This window comes from Tachyglossus aculeatus, chromosome 17, assembly GCF_015852505.1.
Source record: "Tachyglossus aculeatus isolate mTacAcu1 chromosome 17, mTacAcu1.pri, whole genome shotgun sequence".
Classification (NCBI taxonomy): Eukaryota; Metazoa; Chordata; class Mammalia; order Monotremata; family Tachyglossidae; genus Tachyglossus; species Tachyglossus aculeatus.
The window spans coordinates 40,928,852-40,945,050 of record NC_052082.1 but is presented as its reverse complement, the minus strand read 5'-3'; the positions used below and the strand labels follow the sequence as shown (position 1 = coordinate 40,945,050).

At 48.0% G+C, this 16,199-nt stretch overlaps 1 protein-coding gene across 1 annotated transcript; it reads left to right on the top strand.

The window, feature by feature from the left end:
- The first annotated feature begins 525 nt into the window (after positions 1 to 525).
- On the top strand, positions 526 to 15,601 carry LOC119939390 (C-type lectin domain family 1 member A-like). The gene is made up of 6 exons (XM_038759392.1): positions 526 to 605; positions 1,295 to 1,393; positions 3,238 to 3,423; positions 10,892 to 11,043; positions 14,297 to 14,397; positions 15,454 to 15,601. The coding sequence occupies exons 1-6, from the start codon at positions 527 to 529 to the stop codon at positions 15,599 to 15,601; spliced, it is 765 nt and encodes a 254-aa protein (XP_038615320.1). The 5' UTR covers position 526.
- Positions 15,602 to 16,199: the final 598 nt, after the last annotated feature.

Here is a 16,199-nt window from a genome sequence, read left to right as displayed (position 1 = left end):
CTCATCTGGAAAATGGAGGTTAAGACTGTGAGCCCCATGTGGGACAACCTGATTAGCTTGTATCTACCCCAGTGCTTAGAATAGTGCTTGGCACATAGTAAGTGCTTAAATTCCATTATTATTAGTATTAATAATTATTATTAGCTCCCCATATTTAAAGCCCTTCTGGATTTCCACTTCCTCCTCCAGGAAGTCTTCCCCTATTGACGTTTTTTAATCCCTTGTCAAATCATCCCTACGATTCCACCTCAGCTGTCAACACTTACAACCGCCCTTTGCTCCTTATCAGCGGCCGGCCCCTTCTCCAGAGCTCAGGAAACTCAGATATTTTGAAAAACTGAGAGAATGGGGAAGTGTCACAATTGAATCTTCTTGTTCCTTCCTAACCAAGGGGCTGCCAGGATTGACATGCAGCATGATGCAAGACTCTTCCCACGTGTCAGAGCTAGTTGATCCCATCTTCCCTTTTTCAAACACAGTACGACTGGGCAGGATTCTCTGAGGGGAACTGAGCGGAGCAACTGCCATGCAGGACGAGGACGGGTATACCGTGCTGAACATCTCAAAGAGACCTTTCTCCCAGGGATCTGCACTCACAGGCAAAGGTATCTAACACCCCCGATCCCCTGGGCTCTGCTCTTAAAAAAAAAAATCAATAAATCAGTCAGTGATATTTATTGAGTGCTAATGATGTGACGAGCACCTTACTTGGAGAGTACAATACAGTGAATTTTTGGGAATATTCCCTGCCCCTAAGAGGTTTTACGGTCTAGAGGGGAATGAGATGGGAGCAGAGCTCATGGCTCTATCGATTGCTGAGCCTCTTACCAGGCAGGCCTCAGGCATTCATTGGGCAGTGAGGCAGTAGATCAGAAAGGGTCAGGGGACTGGTGCTGCTTGGGAGCCTCCGGGAAAAGTGGCCCCGAGAGCTATCTTCAGGGGCTTGTTTGCTATCATTATCCAAAGCAATTTTGCCCTCTGTAATGAGACAGGTCCAGTATGAATCCACTATTCTCTCGGATTCTCCCTGCTCCCGGTTTTGGATTGGGTAGGAAACAATCCATGGTGACTCGGTTATTTTGTCTGGACATTAGCACACTGAGATGCTGGAGCACAATTGAGAAGTTTCTCAAATAGCCTCAGTGAGGAAATAGAAAGAATGAACAGGTCAGAGAAGAAGGTTTGTCTGTGTTTAGTGCTTTTTCCTCTTGACAACTTGCTGGGCCTGGGATGCACTTCCCACTATCTCCACTGATCCATTAGGACTCATCTTTTGTCTTCTTAACATCCTCAGATCCCCCTGTTCACTCCCATGTGTGGCGTCCGCTGTCTCTGCTGCTGCTCACTCTTTGCCTCCTGCAGCTCATTGGATTAGTGGTGCTCGGAATCAAGTGTGAGTACCCACCCTTGACACCGAGACTCGGCAGGGGACAAACAGCTCTCCGTCTCCAGATGACTGGAGTGCCTGAGCTCACCCTTCCCCTTGGAGCCTCGGTCACCAGACAGAACATAGAGAGCTTCTCTGCTCCGGGAACAGGGCTCCCAGAAGAGGTGTCCCTTCTCTCACACCATTACCTCCAGGCACCATGACCTAATAATGATAATGGCTATGGCATTTATTAAGCCCTTACTATGTGCCAGTCACTGTACTACGTGCTGGGGTGAATACAAGCAAATGGAGCTGGATACAGGCCCTGTCCCATGTGGGCTCACGGTCTCAATCCCCATTTTACACATGTGGTAACAGACAGAGAAGTGATTTACCCAAGGTCACGCAGCAAACGAGTGGCCTAGAGTAGCAGCATGGCCTAGTGGATGATGGACTTGGGAGTCAAAAGGTCATGGGTTCTGATCCTGGCTCTGCCACATGTCTTCTGTGTGACCTTGGGTAAGTCACTTAACTTCTTTTGGCCTCAATTCTCTCATCTATAAAATGGGGATTAAGACTGTGAGCCCTATGTGGGACAGGGAGTGTGTCCAAACTGATTATCTTGTATCTACTCCCGGGGATTAGAACAGTGCTTGTCCCACAGTAAGCACTTCACAAAATTATTCCCCCTCCTAATAATAATAAATGATGGTATTTGTTAAGTGCTTACTATGTGCCAAGCACTGTTCTAAGTGCTGGGGTAGATGCAGGTTAATCAGGTTGTCCCACGCAGGGCTCACAGTCTTTAATCCCCATTTTACAGATGGGGTAACAGACACAGAGAAGTTAAGTGACTCATCCAAAGTCACACAGCTGATAAATGGCGGAGCCAGGATTAAAACCCACGTCCTCTGACTCCCAAACCCGCCCTCTTTCCACTAAGCCACGCTGCTTCTAGACTGTGAGCCCGTTGTTGGGTAGGGACCGTCTCTATATGTTGCCAACTTGTACTTCCCAAGTGCTTAGTACAGTGCTCTGCACACAGTAAGCGCTCAGTAAGTACGACAATGAATGAATGAGGGCAATTGAATGAACAAATAAGTTCCCAGCAGAGGTAAATCAATAGGAACTGAAGAGCCAACAGTGTCAGTTGGCAAAACACCAGAGGAGGTGGAAATGGCTTCAGGAATTCAGCATGGTGAAGGTGAATTTTCTGGAGAGATTTGGAGGTGAGGGGGGCCTTGGTCTGGCAGATTTGAAGGAGGAGGAGTGTTGAATTGGAGAGATTGAGAGCTGTTCCACACTAATTAATACTGATGGCATTTGTTTAGCATTTACCATGTGTGAAGCACTGTTCTAAGCACTGGGGGGGGGGTGCGGTGGATACAAGGCGATCATGTTGTCCCGTGTGGGGTTTACGCTCTTAATCCCCATTTTACAGATGAGGTAACTAAGGCACAGAGAAGTGAAGTGACTTGCCCAAAGTCACACAGCTGATAAGTGGCAGAGCCAGGATTAGAACCCAGGACCTCCGGCTCCCAAGCCCGGGCTCTCCACACTGAGCCACGCTACTTCTCTGCACTGAGGAGGAGTTTCTTTCTTTGGGGTCTGTTAAAGGTAGTTCCTCGAGGGCAGGGGTCGTGTCTCTATTAACTTGGGCTCTGCACAATGGATAAGCACCATAAAGAGCAACGATTTATTTATGGGTCAGTGAGGAATGGGTTTGGATACCCTGAAGTGGAATCAGGCTTGTGGGTGCTCTGAGGTCGCAGGGTCTTGCTGGGATGGGATTGCGTGATTCGGTTTGGGCTCGGGCCATGCTGGCACATGAAGGAGGAAAACGGATTATCAATCTCTGTGAACTGCAGTTTCCCAGGCACGGAGTCAGGAAATTGGAGGAACATCGTCGCCCAACGACAAGCCAGAAAACCTCGACATCAATGGGAGCTGTTCTAAACAGCAGGAATTTCTCTTGTCCCAAAACTCCAAACTGTCAGCTGGCCTGCGGAAAATGGCCATAGAATTATGCCGAGAAGTGACCAGAAATAAGCCAGGTAACCAGATCTGTGTGCTCTGCTGTCAGCTCAGATCCCCAGATGGATTTCATTGACACAGGTACACTAAATTGAATATTCAGTGTCCAGCAAAGAGATAGAGGTGACTCAGAAATGAAAGAATGAAGGAGACTACAGTCCAGACCCCTAATTACATCAGAAAACGGTTCCTTGAAGAACTGCACTGAGGGGAGACTCAGAGGGCAGATCGCTCTCCTCTGCATCTCCCAGGCCCTGTTCCACAATCCATCCGGAACCATCACAGCGCAGGTCTTTCAGGAAGACAGGGATGGGCTTGTTGCAGAAAGCTCCAGGGAAGTTATACTGAATTGCTGTGGATTTCCTCTGGGCTTGCTTCCCTGGACAGTGGAAGGAGCGGGGAGCAGGGAGGGGAGAGAGAACACGAGGAGGGCAGTTCCCAGTGAGTTCCCCCTTAGACTGGAAGCCCCATGAAAGAGGGGGACTGATATAGGTACATATATCAATCTGTACAGATATCTTCCCCAGGGCTTAGTACAGTACAAAGTAAGCACTTAACACATAGCACAGTAATTTTTCTGTGACATAATGAGTGGTGGAAAGTGACTGTGCAGTTTGCTCTAAGATGGAGGACAACGTGACGTGACTCAAGAGCTAGGAAGGACTGCAGGGAGGGAAGAATGAGGAAGCAGAGGCCTCGGTTTTCATACCTGCCACCCTGCTTATCTTGGACTGGAGATGAATCACAATCCTTGAGGGGTTCTTCTCTCTTTCTCCTCCCACTTAAGAGTGCTGAGCTTGGCCCCAAGCAGCTGAGCTACATAGCACAATGAAAGGAGCAAGGAGCTGGGAATAAGAGGACCTGAGTTCTAATCCTGCCTCTGTCAAGTGCCTCCTGCAGTACCCTGGGCAAGTCACTTAAGGTCTCGTAACCTCAGTTTCCTCGTCCGGAAAATGGAGATTCAGAACACGTTTGCCCCCTTAAACCCTGAGCCCCATGTCCCACTTGACCACACTGACTACCCCAGCACTTACTACAGTTCTTGGCACACAGTGAGCCTAATACCACAGTTATTATAATTATGGGTGGGACCAGACTCATGAAGACATGAAGAAGCACCATGCCATAACAGTAAAAAAATCCCTGGGAAGCTTAGCTAATCACCGAGGTCTGTCAGGAGTGTCAGAAACACAGGTACCAGAAACAGACAAGTGGTGGAGATGGGAAGTCCTTCTAATTTCTGGGCCCATGCTTTATCCATTCAGTACCACTCTGCTTCCCTACCACTAAAGTCATTAACCTTATCAACATAGTCACTCCTTGGTACATTATGAAGATGGTGTTCTTAAAAGGGGCACCACGAGGTGGCCCTTAATTAGTAGGCAATAAGGAAGTGGGAGTAAGACTGTTGTGGGTAGGGATTGTCTCTCTCTATTGCTGTATTGTACTTTCCAAGCGCTTAATGTGGTGCTCTGCACAACAGTACGCGCTCAGTGGAATACGATTAAATGAATTTATGAATGAAAGGAACCTGTTTTTCCTCCAGGATTTCACCCCAGGAGGGTACTGAAAAGCATTCCTTTAAGGTCCTGGCAGCCTCGGCCTCCTCCTCAGTCCACTCCTGTTGGAGCCTTTGGGGGGAGAGGGGGAATAATGAGTAACACAAATTAGTGCTAGTCATCACCTTCCCCCTTAGCTCATCTTCTCTGTGTACCCAAGAGGAATCTTGTTGATTTTCTAATTGGGAGAGATGACTAGGTTCATGGGGAATACAGGTGTGGGGAAAAACAAATCACAGGGTCAGGCGAGAAGAGGGAGTGGGGAAGAGAGGTGCATCAAGAAATACTACTTGGTAATAGTGGCAGTGGGGGGTCCTAAAATAATAACACTCATGATCATTCTTATTATCATGATAGTAGTAATGGTATTTGTTAAGTGCTTCCTGTGAGCCAAATACCATACTAACTACTGGGGAAAATACAAGATAATCAGGTCCCACACAGGGCTCACAGTCTTGAAGCACACAGGGTTTCCACTCTCCTCCTTCCCCTTCCCCATACAGACAAAAGGCCTCTGCCCCAAGACAGAAGCCAACTATGGCTTTCCTTCATCTCTTATCAATTTCTTATTTATTCGTATTAATGTCTGTCTCCCACTGTAGACTGTAGCTTGTCCATTCATCCATTCAATCTTATTTATTAAGCACTTATCACGCACAGAGCACTGTTCTAAGCATTTGGGAAAGTACAATACAACAATTAAGAGTGACAATCCCTGCCCACAAGGAGCTCACAGTCTAGGGAGGGGAAGTGGCCAATTTAAAGGAGCTCCCATCCAGTGGGGAAGACACATAGGGGTCAGAGGGATGCTAGGGATCGTCTCTATATGTTGCAGACTTGTACATCCCAAGCGCTTAGTACAGTGCTCTGTCCACAGTAGGTGCTCAATAAATGCGACTGAATGAATGATCCGGTTCTTCCCTCCTACGCACACCATTCATTCATTTGTATTTATTGAGCGCTTACTGTGTGCAGAGCACTGTACTAAGCGCTTGGGAAATACAAGCTGGTAACATATAGAGATGGTCCCTGCCCAATAGCGGGCTCACAGTCTAGAAGAGGGAGACAGACAACAAAACAACACATATTAACAAAATAAAATAAATAGAATAGTAAATATGTACAAGTGAAATAAAGAGTAATATATCCATACAGACATATATACGGGTGCTGTGGGGAGGGGAAGGAGGTAGGGCAGGGGGAGAGGGGGAGAGAAAAGAGGGGGCTCAGTCTGGGGAGGCCTCCTGGAGGAGGTGAGCTCTCAATAGGGCTTTGAAGGGAGGAAGAGAGGTAGCTTGGTGGATGTGCGGTAGCAGGGCGTTCCAGGCCAGGGGGAGGACGTGGGCCGGGGGTCGACAGCAGGACAGGCGAGAACAAAGCACAGTGAGGAGTTTAGCGGCAGAGGAGCAGAGGGTGTGGGCTGGGCTGTAGAAGGAAAGAAGGGAGGTGAGGTAGGAGGGGGCAAGGTGATGGACAGCCTTGAAGCCGAGAGTGAGGAGTTTTTGCCTGATGCGTAGGTTGACTGGTAGCCACTCGAGATTTTTGAGGAGGGGAGTAACATGCTCAGAGCGTTTCTGCACAAATATGATCCAGGCAGCAACGTGAAGTATAGATTGAAGTGGGGAGAGGCAGGAGGATGAGAGATCAGAGAGGAGGCTGATGCAATAATCCAGTCGGGATAGGATAGAGCTTGAACCAGTAGGGTAGCGGTTTGGATGTAGAGGAAAGGGTGGATCTTGGCGATGTTGCGGAGATGAGACTGGCAGGTTTTGGTGATGGATTGGATGTGAGGGGTGAACGAGAGAGCGCAGTCGAGGATGACATCAAGATTACCGGCTTGTGAGGTGGGAAGGATGGTAGTGCGGTGAACAGTGATGGGAAAGTCAGGGACGGGGCAGGGTTTGGGAGGGAAGATAAGGTGTTCAGCCTTGGACATATTGAGTTTTAGATGGCGGGCAGACATCCCGATGGAGATGTCTTGAAGGCAGGAGGAGACACGAGCCTGAAGGGAGGGAGAGAGAGCAAGGGCAGAGATATAGATTTGGGTGTTATCAGCGTAGAGATGATACTTGAAGCCATGGGAGCGAATGAGTTCACCAAGGGAATGAGAACAAGGGAATGAGTGTATATAGAGAACAGAAGGGGACCAAGAACTGACCCTTGAGGAACCCCTACAGTAAGGGGATGGGAGGGGGAGGAGGAGCCCGCAAAAGAGACAGAGAATGAACGGCCGGAAAGGTAGGAGGAGAACCGGGAGAGGATGGAGTCTGTGAAGCCAAGGTTGGATAGCATGTTGAGGAGAAGGGGGTGGTCCATAGGGTCAAAGGCAGCTGAGAGGTCGAGGAGGATTAGGATAGAGTAGGAACCGTTGGATTTGGCAAGCAGGAGGTCATTGATGACCTTTGAGAGGGCAGTTTCAGTGGAACGTAAGGGACGGAAGCCAGATTTGAGGGGGTTGAGGAGATCCCCTCCCCGTTACAGCATGGCTGTAGAGTGTGGAGCTCTACACAGCGTAGAGAAGCTGCATGGCTCAGTGGAAAGAGCCCGGGCTTTGGAGGCAGAAGTCATGGGTTCAAATCTTGGCTCTGCCACTTGTCAGCTGTGTGACTTTGGACAAGTCACTTCACTTCTCTGGGCCTTAGTCACCTCATCTGGAAAATGGGGATTATGACTGTGAGCCCCCCGTGGGAAAACCTGATCACCCTGTAATCTCCCCAGCGCTTAGAACAGTGCTTTGCACATAGTAAATGCTATTATTATCAGTATTATTATTATTATTATGAACAATCCAGCTTCTGCATACTAGCCCAGGGAAGCTTCTCCAGCTCTGGGTGGGAGCTCTTACGACTCTGGCCTGGGCCTCCACAGCCACAGGCCTTCAAGGGAGCCTGGGCCCTGCTCACCCCGAGTAACCAGGGGCCAGAAGAGTGGACCAAGTATGTGGTGGTCCTGGTCCATCCCTTCCCTGGCCTGAAATGAGTTGTGCCTGATCTGATTGTATTGTTTTGTCTCTAGCCCTTTGTACAGTGCTTGGCACATAGGAAGTAATTCAATATTACTATCATTGCTACTATGATCTTTTACTTATTTAAGGATTTAATTCAATTTAGTTTTAAATCCAATCGGGGATTTAAACAGTTCTCTCTGAAGCAAATCTTTTCCTAAGGAGAGGCTTCTTTCAGGATCCTTGTCCTTGCCTGTGTTTCTTCTGGGGTCCATCCCATCAACGGGACTCTGGGTCGGTTTCCCTTGCTGACCACAGCCATCTTGGCACTGTCCGGCCTCAAATTCATTATCTAGTCCCAAGCTCTCCATCCCAACCCCTTGAATACTCTCTGCAGACTGACTCAACATATTGAGACATAGGGGAGAACCCCTGCTTTTCCCAAAGGCTTGCCTGAAATTGGCCATGATCCAATTGATATCACCAGATATCAAGTGACTGGAGCCATCCGTAGATGAGATTTCCCTCTGGAAGGCTACCAGGGGAGCGATTTCCTGCTCCAGAAACCTCTGAGCCTCTCCCCTACCCCATCTCTAGGAATAGGGGAAGCCTTCCTTTTTCTCCCACCGGGCTTGTGAAATCACAAGGATGGCCACCAAAAGTGGCTTGCAGGCGGGCTCTGAGGGACAGATGTGGTTGATTCTGATTCCCAGACGGAAGTTTCCCAGGAGCAGGCTGAGAGGAAAAGCCTCCACTCCAGGAATACAGATCTCACCCAGAGTCTTCAGCGCATGCCCACTGAGTTATGTCGCCAACTTGTCACCAGAAATAAAGGTAATTCTGTTCCTGAGCCGGAACTGCGAGCACCCCACTTAGGAGAGCTGCCTCCTCAACCCCTGTTTGTCCCTCCAGGGTTGGGCTTAAATTAGTGGCATTTCTGTCCTCTGTGGGGTGATCCACTGCATGGGACAAAGGCACCTTTGACAGGTGTTTGAAGAGGGTCCACAGTGCCAGGTTTGAAATCTCAGGGATTATTAGCAGAACTGCATCATGGAGACCACCACTTGGGCCAATTGCATTGACCAAGTGAGGCAGGTTCTGGGACCATGAATGGCAGTGTCAGGAAGCAGTCGAGCTGCGGTGACTCAAATTCTTCCTTCCTTCCACTGGGGCAGGGGAAGAGACGTAACTTCGAGAGGCAGGACAGGATTAATAGCAGGGGCTCTCAAGGCTTCAGTCCAGGGCCTCAGGTTTTCAAAGGCTTCGGCCAACCCTACAAAATGGAGACCCTTTTGACCTTGTGGTATGGTTTTGGTTAAGCACTCAGGATGTGACAGGCACTGTACTAATTGCCGGAGGAGATACAAAGTAATCAGGCCAAATGCAGTCCGTGTCCCACAGGGGGCTTACCGACAAGGTAATTGAGGCACAGAGAAGTTACATGACTCGTCCAAGATCACACAACAGACATGTGGTGGAGCTGGGTTTAGAACCCAGGACTGTGCTTTATCACTCAGCTTCCCTATCAATATAGTCACTGACCTTACCAATATATTCACTGCTTGGGGCACTCTGAAAATGGTGTTCCTAAAAAGGCCAGTACAAGGCAGGCTGTGCCAGTGTGTCTGGATCTTATGGGGGATGCTGCCCTTAATTACTAGGCAATAAGGAAGCATGACAGTGGAGCCTGCATTTCTCCAGGATTTCATCCCAGGAGGCTTAAAGTCCTGGCAACTTCAGCCTCCTCCTCAGTTAGTCAACTCCTGTTGGAGCTTTTGGGGGAGAGGAGGAGTAATTAGTAATGCAAATAGGGACAAATCATCACCGTCCCCCTTAGCTCTTCATGTCTGTGTACCCAGGAGGAATCTCGTTGATTTTTTAGTTGGGTGAGATGACTAAGCTGATGGGGAATACAGCTGTGGGGAAAAACGAGTCACAGGGTCAGGCAAGAAGAGGGAGTGGGGAACAGAGGAGCATCAAGAAATACTACTTGGTAATAGTTGGGGTCCTAAAATAATAAACATGATAATTATTATTGGAACGATAGTAAAATAATGGTATTTAAGTGCTTCCTATGAGCCAAACACTGTACTAATTACTGGGGAAAATGCAAGATAATCAGGACCCACACAAGGCTCACAGTCTTAAGAGGAAGCACACAGTGTTTCCACCCTCCTCCTTCCCCTTTCCCATACAGACAAAAGGCCTCCTGCCCCCAGCTGCAGAAGTATCCCATGACTTACCTTCATCTCATCAATTTATTTATTCAAATTAATGCCTGTCTCCCACTGTACACTGTAGCTTGTTCGTTCATTCAACCATAATTATTAAGCACTTACTGTGTGCACAGCCCTGTTCTAAGCACTTGGAAAAGTACAATACAACAATAAAGAGTGATGATGCCTGCCCAAAGTCTAGGGAGGGGAAGTGGCCAACTTAGGGGAGCTCCTGTCCAGTGTAGAAGACACATAGGGGTCAGAGGAATGCATGATCCTGTTCTTCCCTCCCATGCGCACCTCCCCGCCTCCCCCCCCAATCCAACTCCTGTGTACAAACCCAGGGAAGCTCCTCCACCTCTGGCCTGGGCCCTTCATGGGGGACTGGGCCATGTTCACCCTGAGTAACCAGGGTCCAGAAAAAGTGCGTGATGGTCTGTGGCCCTGTCAGCCTGCTGGTCCGCCCGGCATCCTGGTCCAGATTGTATCTTCTAATTCCAGTTTTGTACTCTCCCAAGTGTTTAGTACAGTGCTATGAACTGAATACGTGTTCAATGAATATGATCGACTGATCGATCTCTGTCCCCACTGGGTTGTGGTGCTACATCATCAAGGGTCACTCAGAGGGACCCCACTAGCTAGCTCAGCTCCTGCCCCAAATTTCGGCTAACGAGGACATGGATGAATAGGTAAACCCATGGGGCGGGACAACTGGCTTAATCTCTTCTGGACTCTCCCTTGTAGATGTTTCAATGGTTTCTTTTCCCAGAATCAAAATGTTCCCCTTGTGGAAAGGGCTGGCAATGGTCTGGAGACAGCTGTTATAGAAAATTTGATATTTGGACTACCTGGCCAAAAGGAAAAAAGATTTGCCACGACAACAACTCCACACTGGTGAAGGTAGACAGCCGGGAAGAGCTGGTAAAGAATCAACTAATTTCCCCCTTCTATTACAGCACCTGCATTTTGTTTTTGTTTTCCTCATTCAGATGCTTAGTACAGTGCTCGGTACATTGTTGGCACTTGATAAATGCCAAAAATTGACACAAATTGTCCCGGGGATTGGACAGAGAGAAACAGAGGAATGCCAATTTTTGGCCTGCCCAGATTGTCGCAAGGGAGGCAAAGGAAGAAAAGGGGAAAGGAGAAACCAAGCACCTTATGATTTTTCCTAAATTACAAGTATCTTTCTGTGATTTTTCTATTTGAACTTTCTCCTTGGGAGTTTCCCCATGGAGTAGTGTTCTTAAAGCAAATAATCTCAAGATATTGAAAATAAGCCTCTGCCTGGAAAAAAATATTGCTCTATTCTTATTGACCCCCTGGCTTATCACCCTCACCAGTTGTTCAACTCTTTCCTCAAACCCCCTATCTCCTCACCTCCCCCATCCCTTGTCTCTAATGACCTGGCCACCTACTCTATGGAGAAAATTGGCACTTTTAGGGGAGATGTCCCTAAAAGCTCCCCTGGCCTTCCCAAATACCACCTCCTCTCCCCGACCACCCCTTCTTCAATTCTCTTATGTCTCCGAGTAGTATCTTGGAAAGCCCCTACTCCATCCTAATCCTCCTCGACCTTTCAGCTGCCTTCAAAACTCTCCAACACCCGCTTCTCCTGGAAACACTATCCAACCTTGGTTTCACCAACACTGTCCTCTCCTACCTCTCCTGATATCTCTTGGGCCACTTATAATAATAATAATGTTATTGTGTCAAACACTGTTCTAAGCACTGGGGTAGATACAAACTAATCTGTTTGGACAATCCCTGTCATTCATTCAATTGTATTTGAGTGCTTAATTTGTGCAGAGCACTGTACTAAGCACTTCCCAAGTGGGACCGACAGTCTTAATCTCCATTTTGCAGATGAGGTAACAGGCACAGAGAAGTAAAGTGATCTGTCCGAGGTGTCAGAGCATGCAAGTGACAGAGACAGGACTGGAACCCAGGTCCTTCTGATTCCCATGCCCAAGTTCTACCTCGGCCTCCCACTGCTTAACTGTGTGTCTCTCAAGGTTCAGTTCTGGTTCCCCTTCTATTCTCCATCTACACCCACTTCCTTGGAGTACGCATTCGGTCACATGGCTTCAAATATCATCTATATAGAGTTGATACCCAAATCACCATCCATGATCCCTCACCCACTCTGCAGTTTTCCATTTTCCTCCTGCCTTCAAGGCATTTCTACTTGAATGTCCTCCCATCACCTCAAACCTAACATGCCTAAAACCGAACTTCTTATCTTCCCACCCAAACCCTGTCCTTCCCCAACTTTCCCCTCACTTTAGACAACACCACCATTCTTCCTCTTTCACAAGCCCATAACCTTGGTATTATCCTTGACTCCTCTCTCTCATTTAACCCACATATTCAATTCACCATTTAATCCTGTTGGTTCCACCTTCACAACATCACTAAAATCCACGCTTTCTTCTCTATTCAAACTGCTGCCACATTAATCCGATCACTTATCCTTTCCTACCTTGATTACTGTATCAGCCTCCTTACTGACCTCCCAGTATTCTTTGTCCCCTCCACTCTGGTCCATACTTCACTCTGCTGCCCGGATCATTTTTTCTGCAAAAACGTTCAGAACATGTCATCTCAGTCCTCAGAAAACTCCAGTGGTTGCCCATCCACCCCTCTCATCAAACAGAAGCTCCTCATTATTGGCTTTAAAGCACTCAATCACCTTGCCCCCTCCCACCTCACTGCCACACACTTCACTCCTTGACTGCTAACCTCCTTGTTATACCTCGATCTCCCCTATCTACCTCTGACCATTCACCTACATGCTGCCTCTGGCATGGAACACTCTCCCTCCTCAAATCTGACAGACAATTACTGTCCCCCACTTCAAAGCTTTATTAAAGCCACATCTCTTCCATAAGCCCTTCCCTAAGTCCTTCTTTCCTCTTCTCCTGGTCCCTTCTTCCCTGACTTGCTTCCTTCATTCATCGCCCTCCCAGCTCCACAGCATTTGTGTACATATCTATAATTTATTTTGTCTGTCCCCGCCTCTAGAATGCAAGCTCGTGGTGGGCAGGGAATGTGTCCATTATATTGTATAATCCCAAGCATTTACACAGTAAGGACTCCATAAGTAAGATTGATTTACTGGTTAGACGGTCCCTCCTCCCCATCTCCCTCCCCACCATTGTTCTGCAGAGGTGGGCAGAGAGGAGAGGTCTGGATCAGGACAATGTTGTTAGAGTCTTTCTATCTCCTTCGACCACACAACCAGACGCCCTCCAGAGGGGCCAGAACTGGGACGATTGCCATTTCCAGGGGCTCATTCGCTAGCCTTAGTCCAAGAGCAAGTCAATGGTCAACGGAGGGTCTGGAGGAATGGATTGGTGAGATAGAAGGCAGGAGAGCTCATCGTAGGCATTCATTCTTTCAATCGTATTTATTGAGAGCTTACTGTGTGCAGAGCACTGTATTAAGCGCTTGGAAAGTACAATTCAGCAACAAATAGAGATGGTCCCTACCCAACAATGGGCTCACAGTCTAGAAGGCGGAGACAGACAACAAAACAAGTAGCCAGGCATTAATAGCGTCAACATAAATAAATAAAATTATACAACTGTTTGAAGGCCCAAGTCGGGCCCACAAACATGGAAACCAGGCACATCAAAATGAAGCCACTCAGCCTTGGATGACAAGCACAACTTCGGTGGAAGTGAGGGGATTCAAATAAAATAAAGGAATGAAGATGGACAAGGTGGGCCGGGGGGGTGAGGGGGAACCAACCCACCCAGAAGCAGACATGTTTTTTTTCCCTCAACTCGTATGTTTTGTAGGGAATGTCTACCAACTTAGTTATATTGTACTCTCCCAAGCACTTAGTACAGTGCTCTTCACACAGTAAATGCTCAATAAATACCATGAATTGATTCAGTGTGGGATGGTGGTGGGGGATATTACTGGTGGGAGAGACAACCATGGAAAACTTCCAGGGGAAGGGGTGGGTCCCAGATAGGCTCTTGCTCCCATACGTTATGAAGTGCTTATGTTGTGTTGTTGGGAGACAGTGAGGGTCCCCAGCTCCTGGTGCCCAAACACGACCCAGGGTGATAGGCCATCCAAGGCAGCAGCTGCATCTAAGAGTGGAGGCAGAAAGGCTCTGAGGAGCAGTTTTAGAGGAAAAGGTAATCCTTTATATTCCCTGCAGAACTTCATATCAGAGTTTAAAGATGCGTGGCTGGGATTGTCGTTCAACGGGTCCAGAAGGAGCTGGCTATGGGAGGATGGCTCGGCTCTCCGCAGCGACCTGTGAGTCCCTGGTTCTTTGGGAAAGCTCGGTACCCTGGGGGCTGGCTGTTAATTCTGCCACTGTGCTAATGGACGGAGCGCCCAACTCCTTTCCCCTGTTCCTGTCCATTCTCCCCAAACAGATCTGACCGCCGATGAGGTTCCAGGCCCTTCGGAAGTGCCTGGGGAGGGAGAGATGATAAATGATGGAAATGGCTGACAGCCAGCTCTTCCGTCTTAGTCTGCTCAGAGCTGAGCCCAGGGCTTTCTACTCCATCTCCCCTCCCAGTGGGCTATTTATTCAGCCATCATTTTCCCTTCCTGGCACCTGTTATTTCTCTTTTATGTCCCTTTAGCCGCTCTCTGTTACCATGTCAGTGACTTCCCACCTCTCATTGCCTCTGTGAGCCTCATTTGAATGTTCCCAACTCCTTTGGTGTCAAACTCTTCACATTCAATCACCCCACCCTGAGTCCCACGGCATCAATGTACACACAATTTATTTTAATGTCTCCCACCCCCTCGTGACTGTGAGCTTCATCTGTGCAGGGAGCAAGTCTAATAATAATAATAACTGTGGTATTTGTTAACCACTTACTAGGTGCTAGGCACTGTACTAAGTGCTGGCAGGGAATATAAGGCAAATCTGGTTGGACACACTACCTGTCCCACATGGGGCTCAGAGGCTTTACCCGTTTTTACGGACGAGGTATCTTGCATCTTCCCCAGTGCTGAATACACTGCCTGGCACAGAGTAAGCACTTAAATTGCACTTCTGCGCTAGCCTGCCCAGGCCCGCCCCAACAGGGGGAGGGAAAGAGTGTTGTGGCAGTCGCAAGTGTTTGCCTACCAAAAGGCAACCATAGTTGACAACCATAGTTTTTCTACCAAAACTACCCCTAATCTCCTCTCTTCACCTGCTGGCAAGGGCCCTAGGCGTGATGGGTAATGGGTGAGCCAGTTCCATGTCTGCTATATCTGCTCCTCACGTCTAATGACGGGGCCCTGCATTTCCTCTACTTATCCTCTGTCCCCAAGGCATTCTCGCTGATTCTCACTGTGTGATTTCATTTTCAGGATCTCGATTACGGAACCATATTCAGGCTATGGGAACAATTTCTGTGCTTTTCAACATAGTCAGATTAGGTCTGCAGATTGCCTTGATTACAAGTATTCTTTATGTGAGACAGTTGCAGGTCCAGTGAGAGCTGAATCCCTGTATTGATCCTCCCAAGAGTTGGGGTCCATTGTTCCATCCCACGGGTGACACAGCCCTGCCATAAGATCCACTCTGAATTGCTGACTGTAGGATCATGGTGCTGGACTAAAGGGAAGGGATCTTCACCGGAAAATGGCAGTGAGCTAACAAATGAAATTTCAGCTTGGGAAGACCACGCTCATGGACCATCACTTCTTCTAACAATTTAAATAAACATTTCTCCTGGCCCTTTCTTGGGCTCCTGCTGGACCATCTTTCAACTGTGACACTATAATTGATGTAAAAGTGCTATACAAACTGTATTAAACAAACCAGAGAATTTTCAACTATTGAGTTATATCACCACAACAGTGGTTGTGCAAAGTCACCTCATCCTGGCTCCTCGATGTGAAATGGAATCAATACATCAAATCTAGACTGTGAGCCCGTTGTTGGGTAGGGACCGTCTCCATATGTTGCCAACTTGTTCTTCCCAAGCACTTAGTACAGTACTCTGCACACAGTAAGCACTCAATAAATATGATTGAATGAATGAATAGCATGTACTGAGCGCAGAACACTGTACTAAGCTCTTGGGAGAATACGAGAGAGCTGAGAGAGAGTC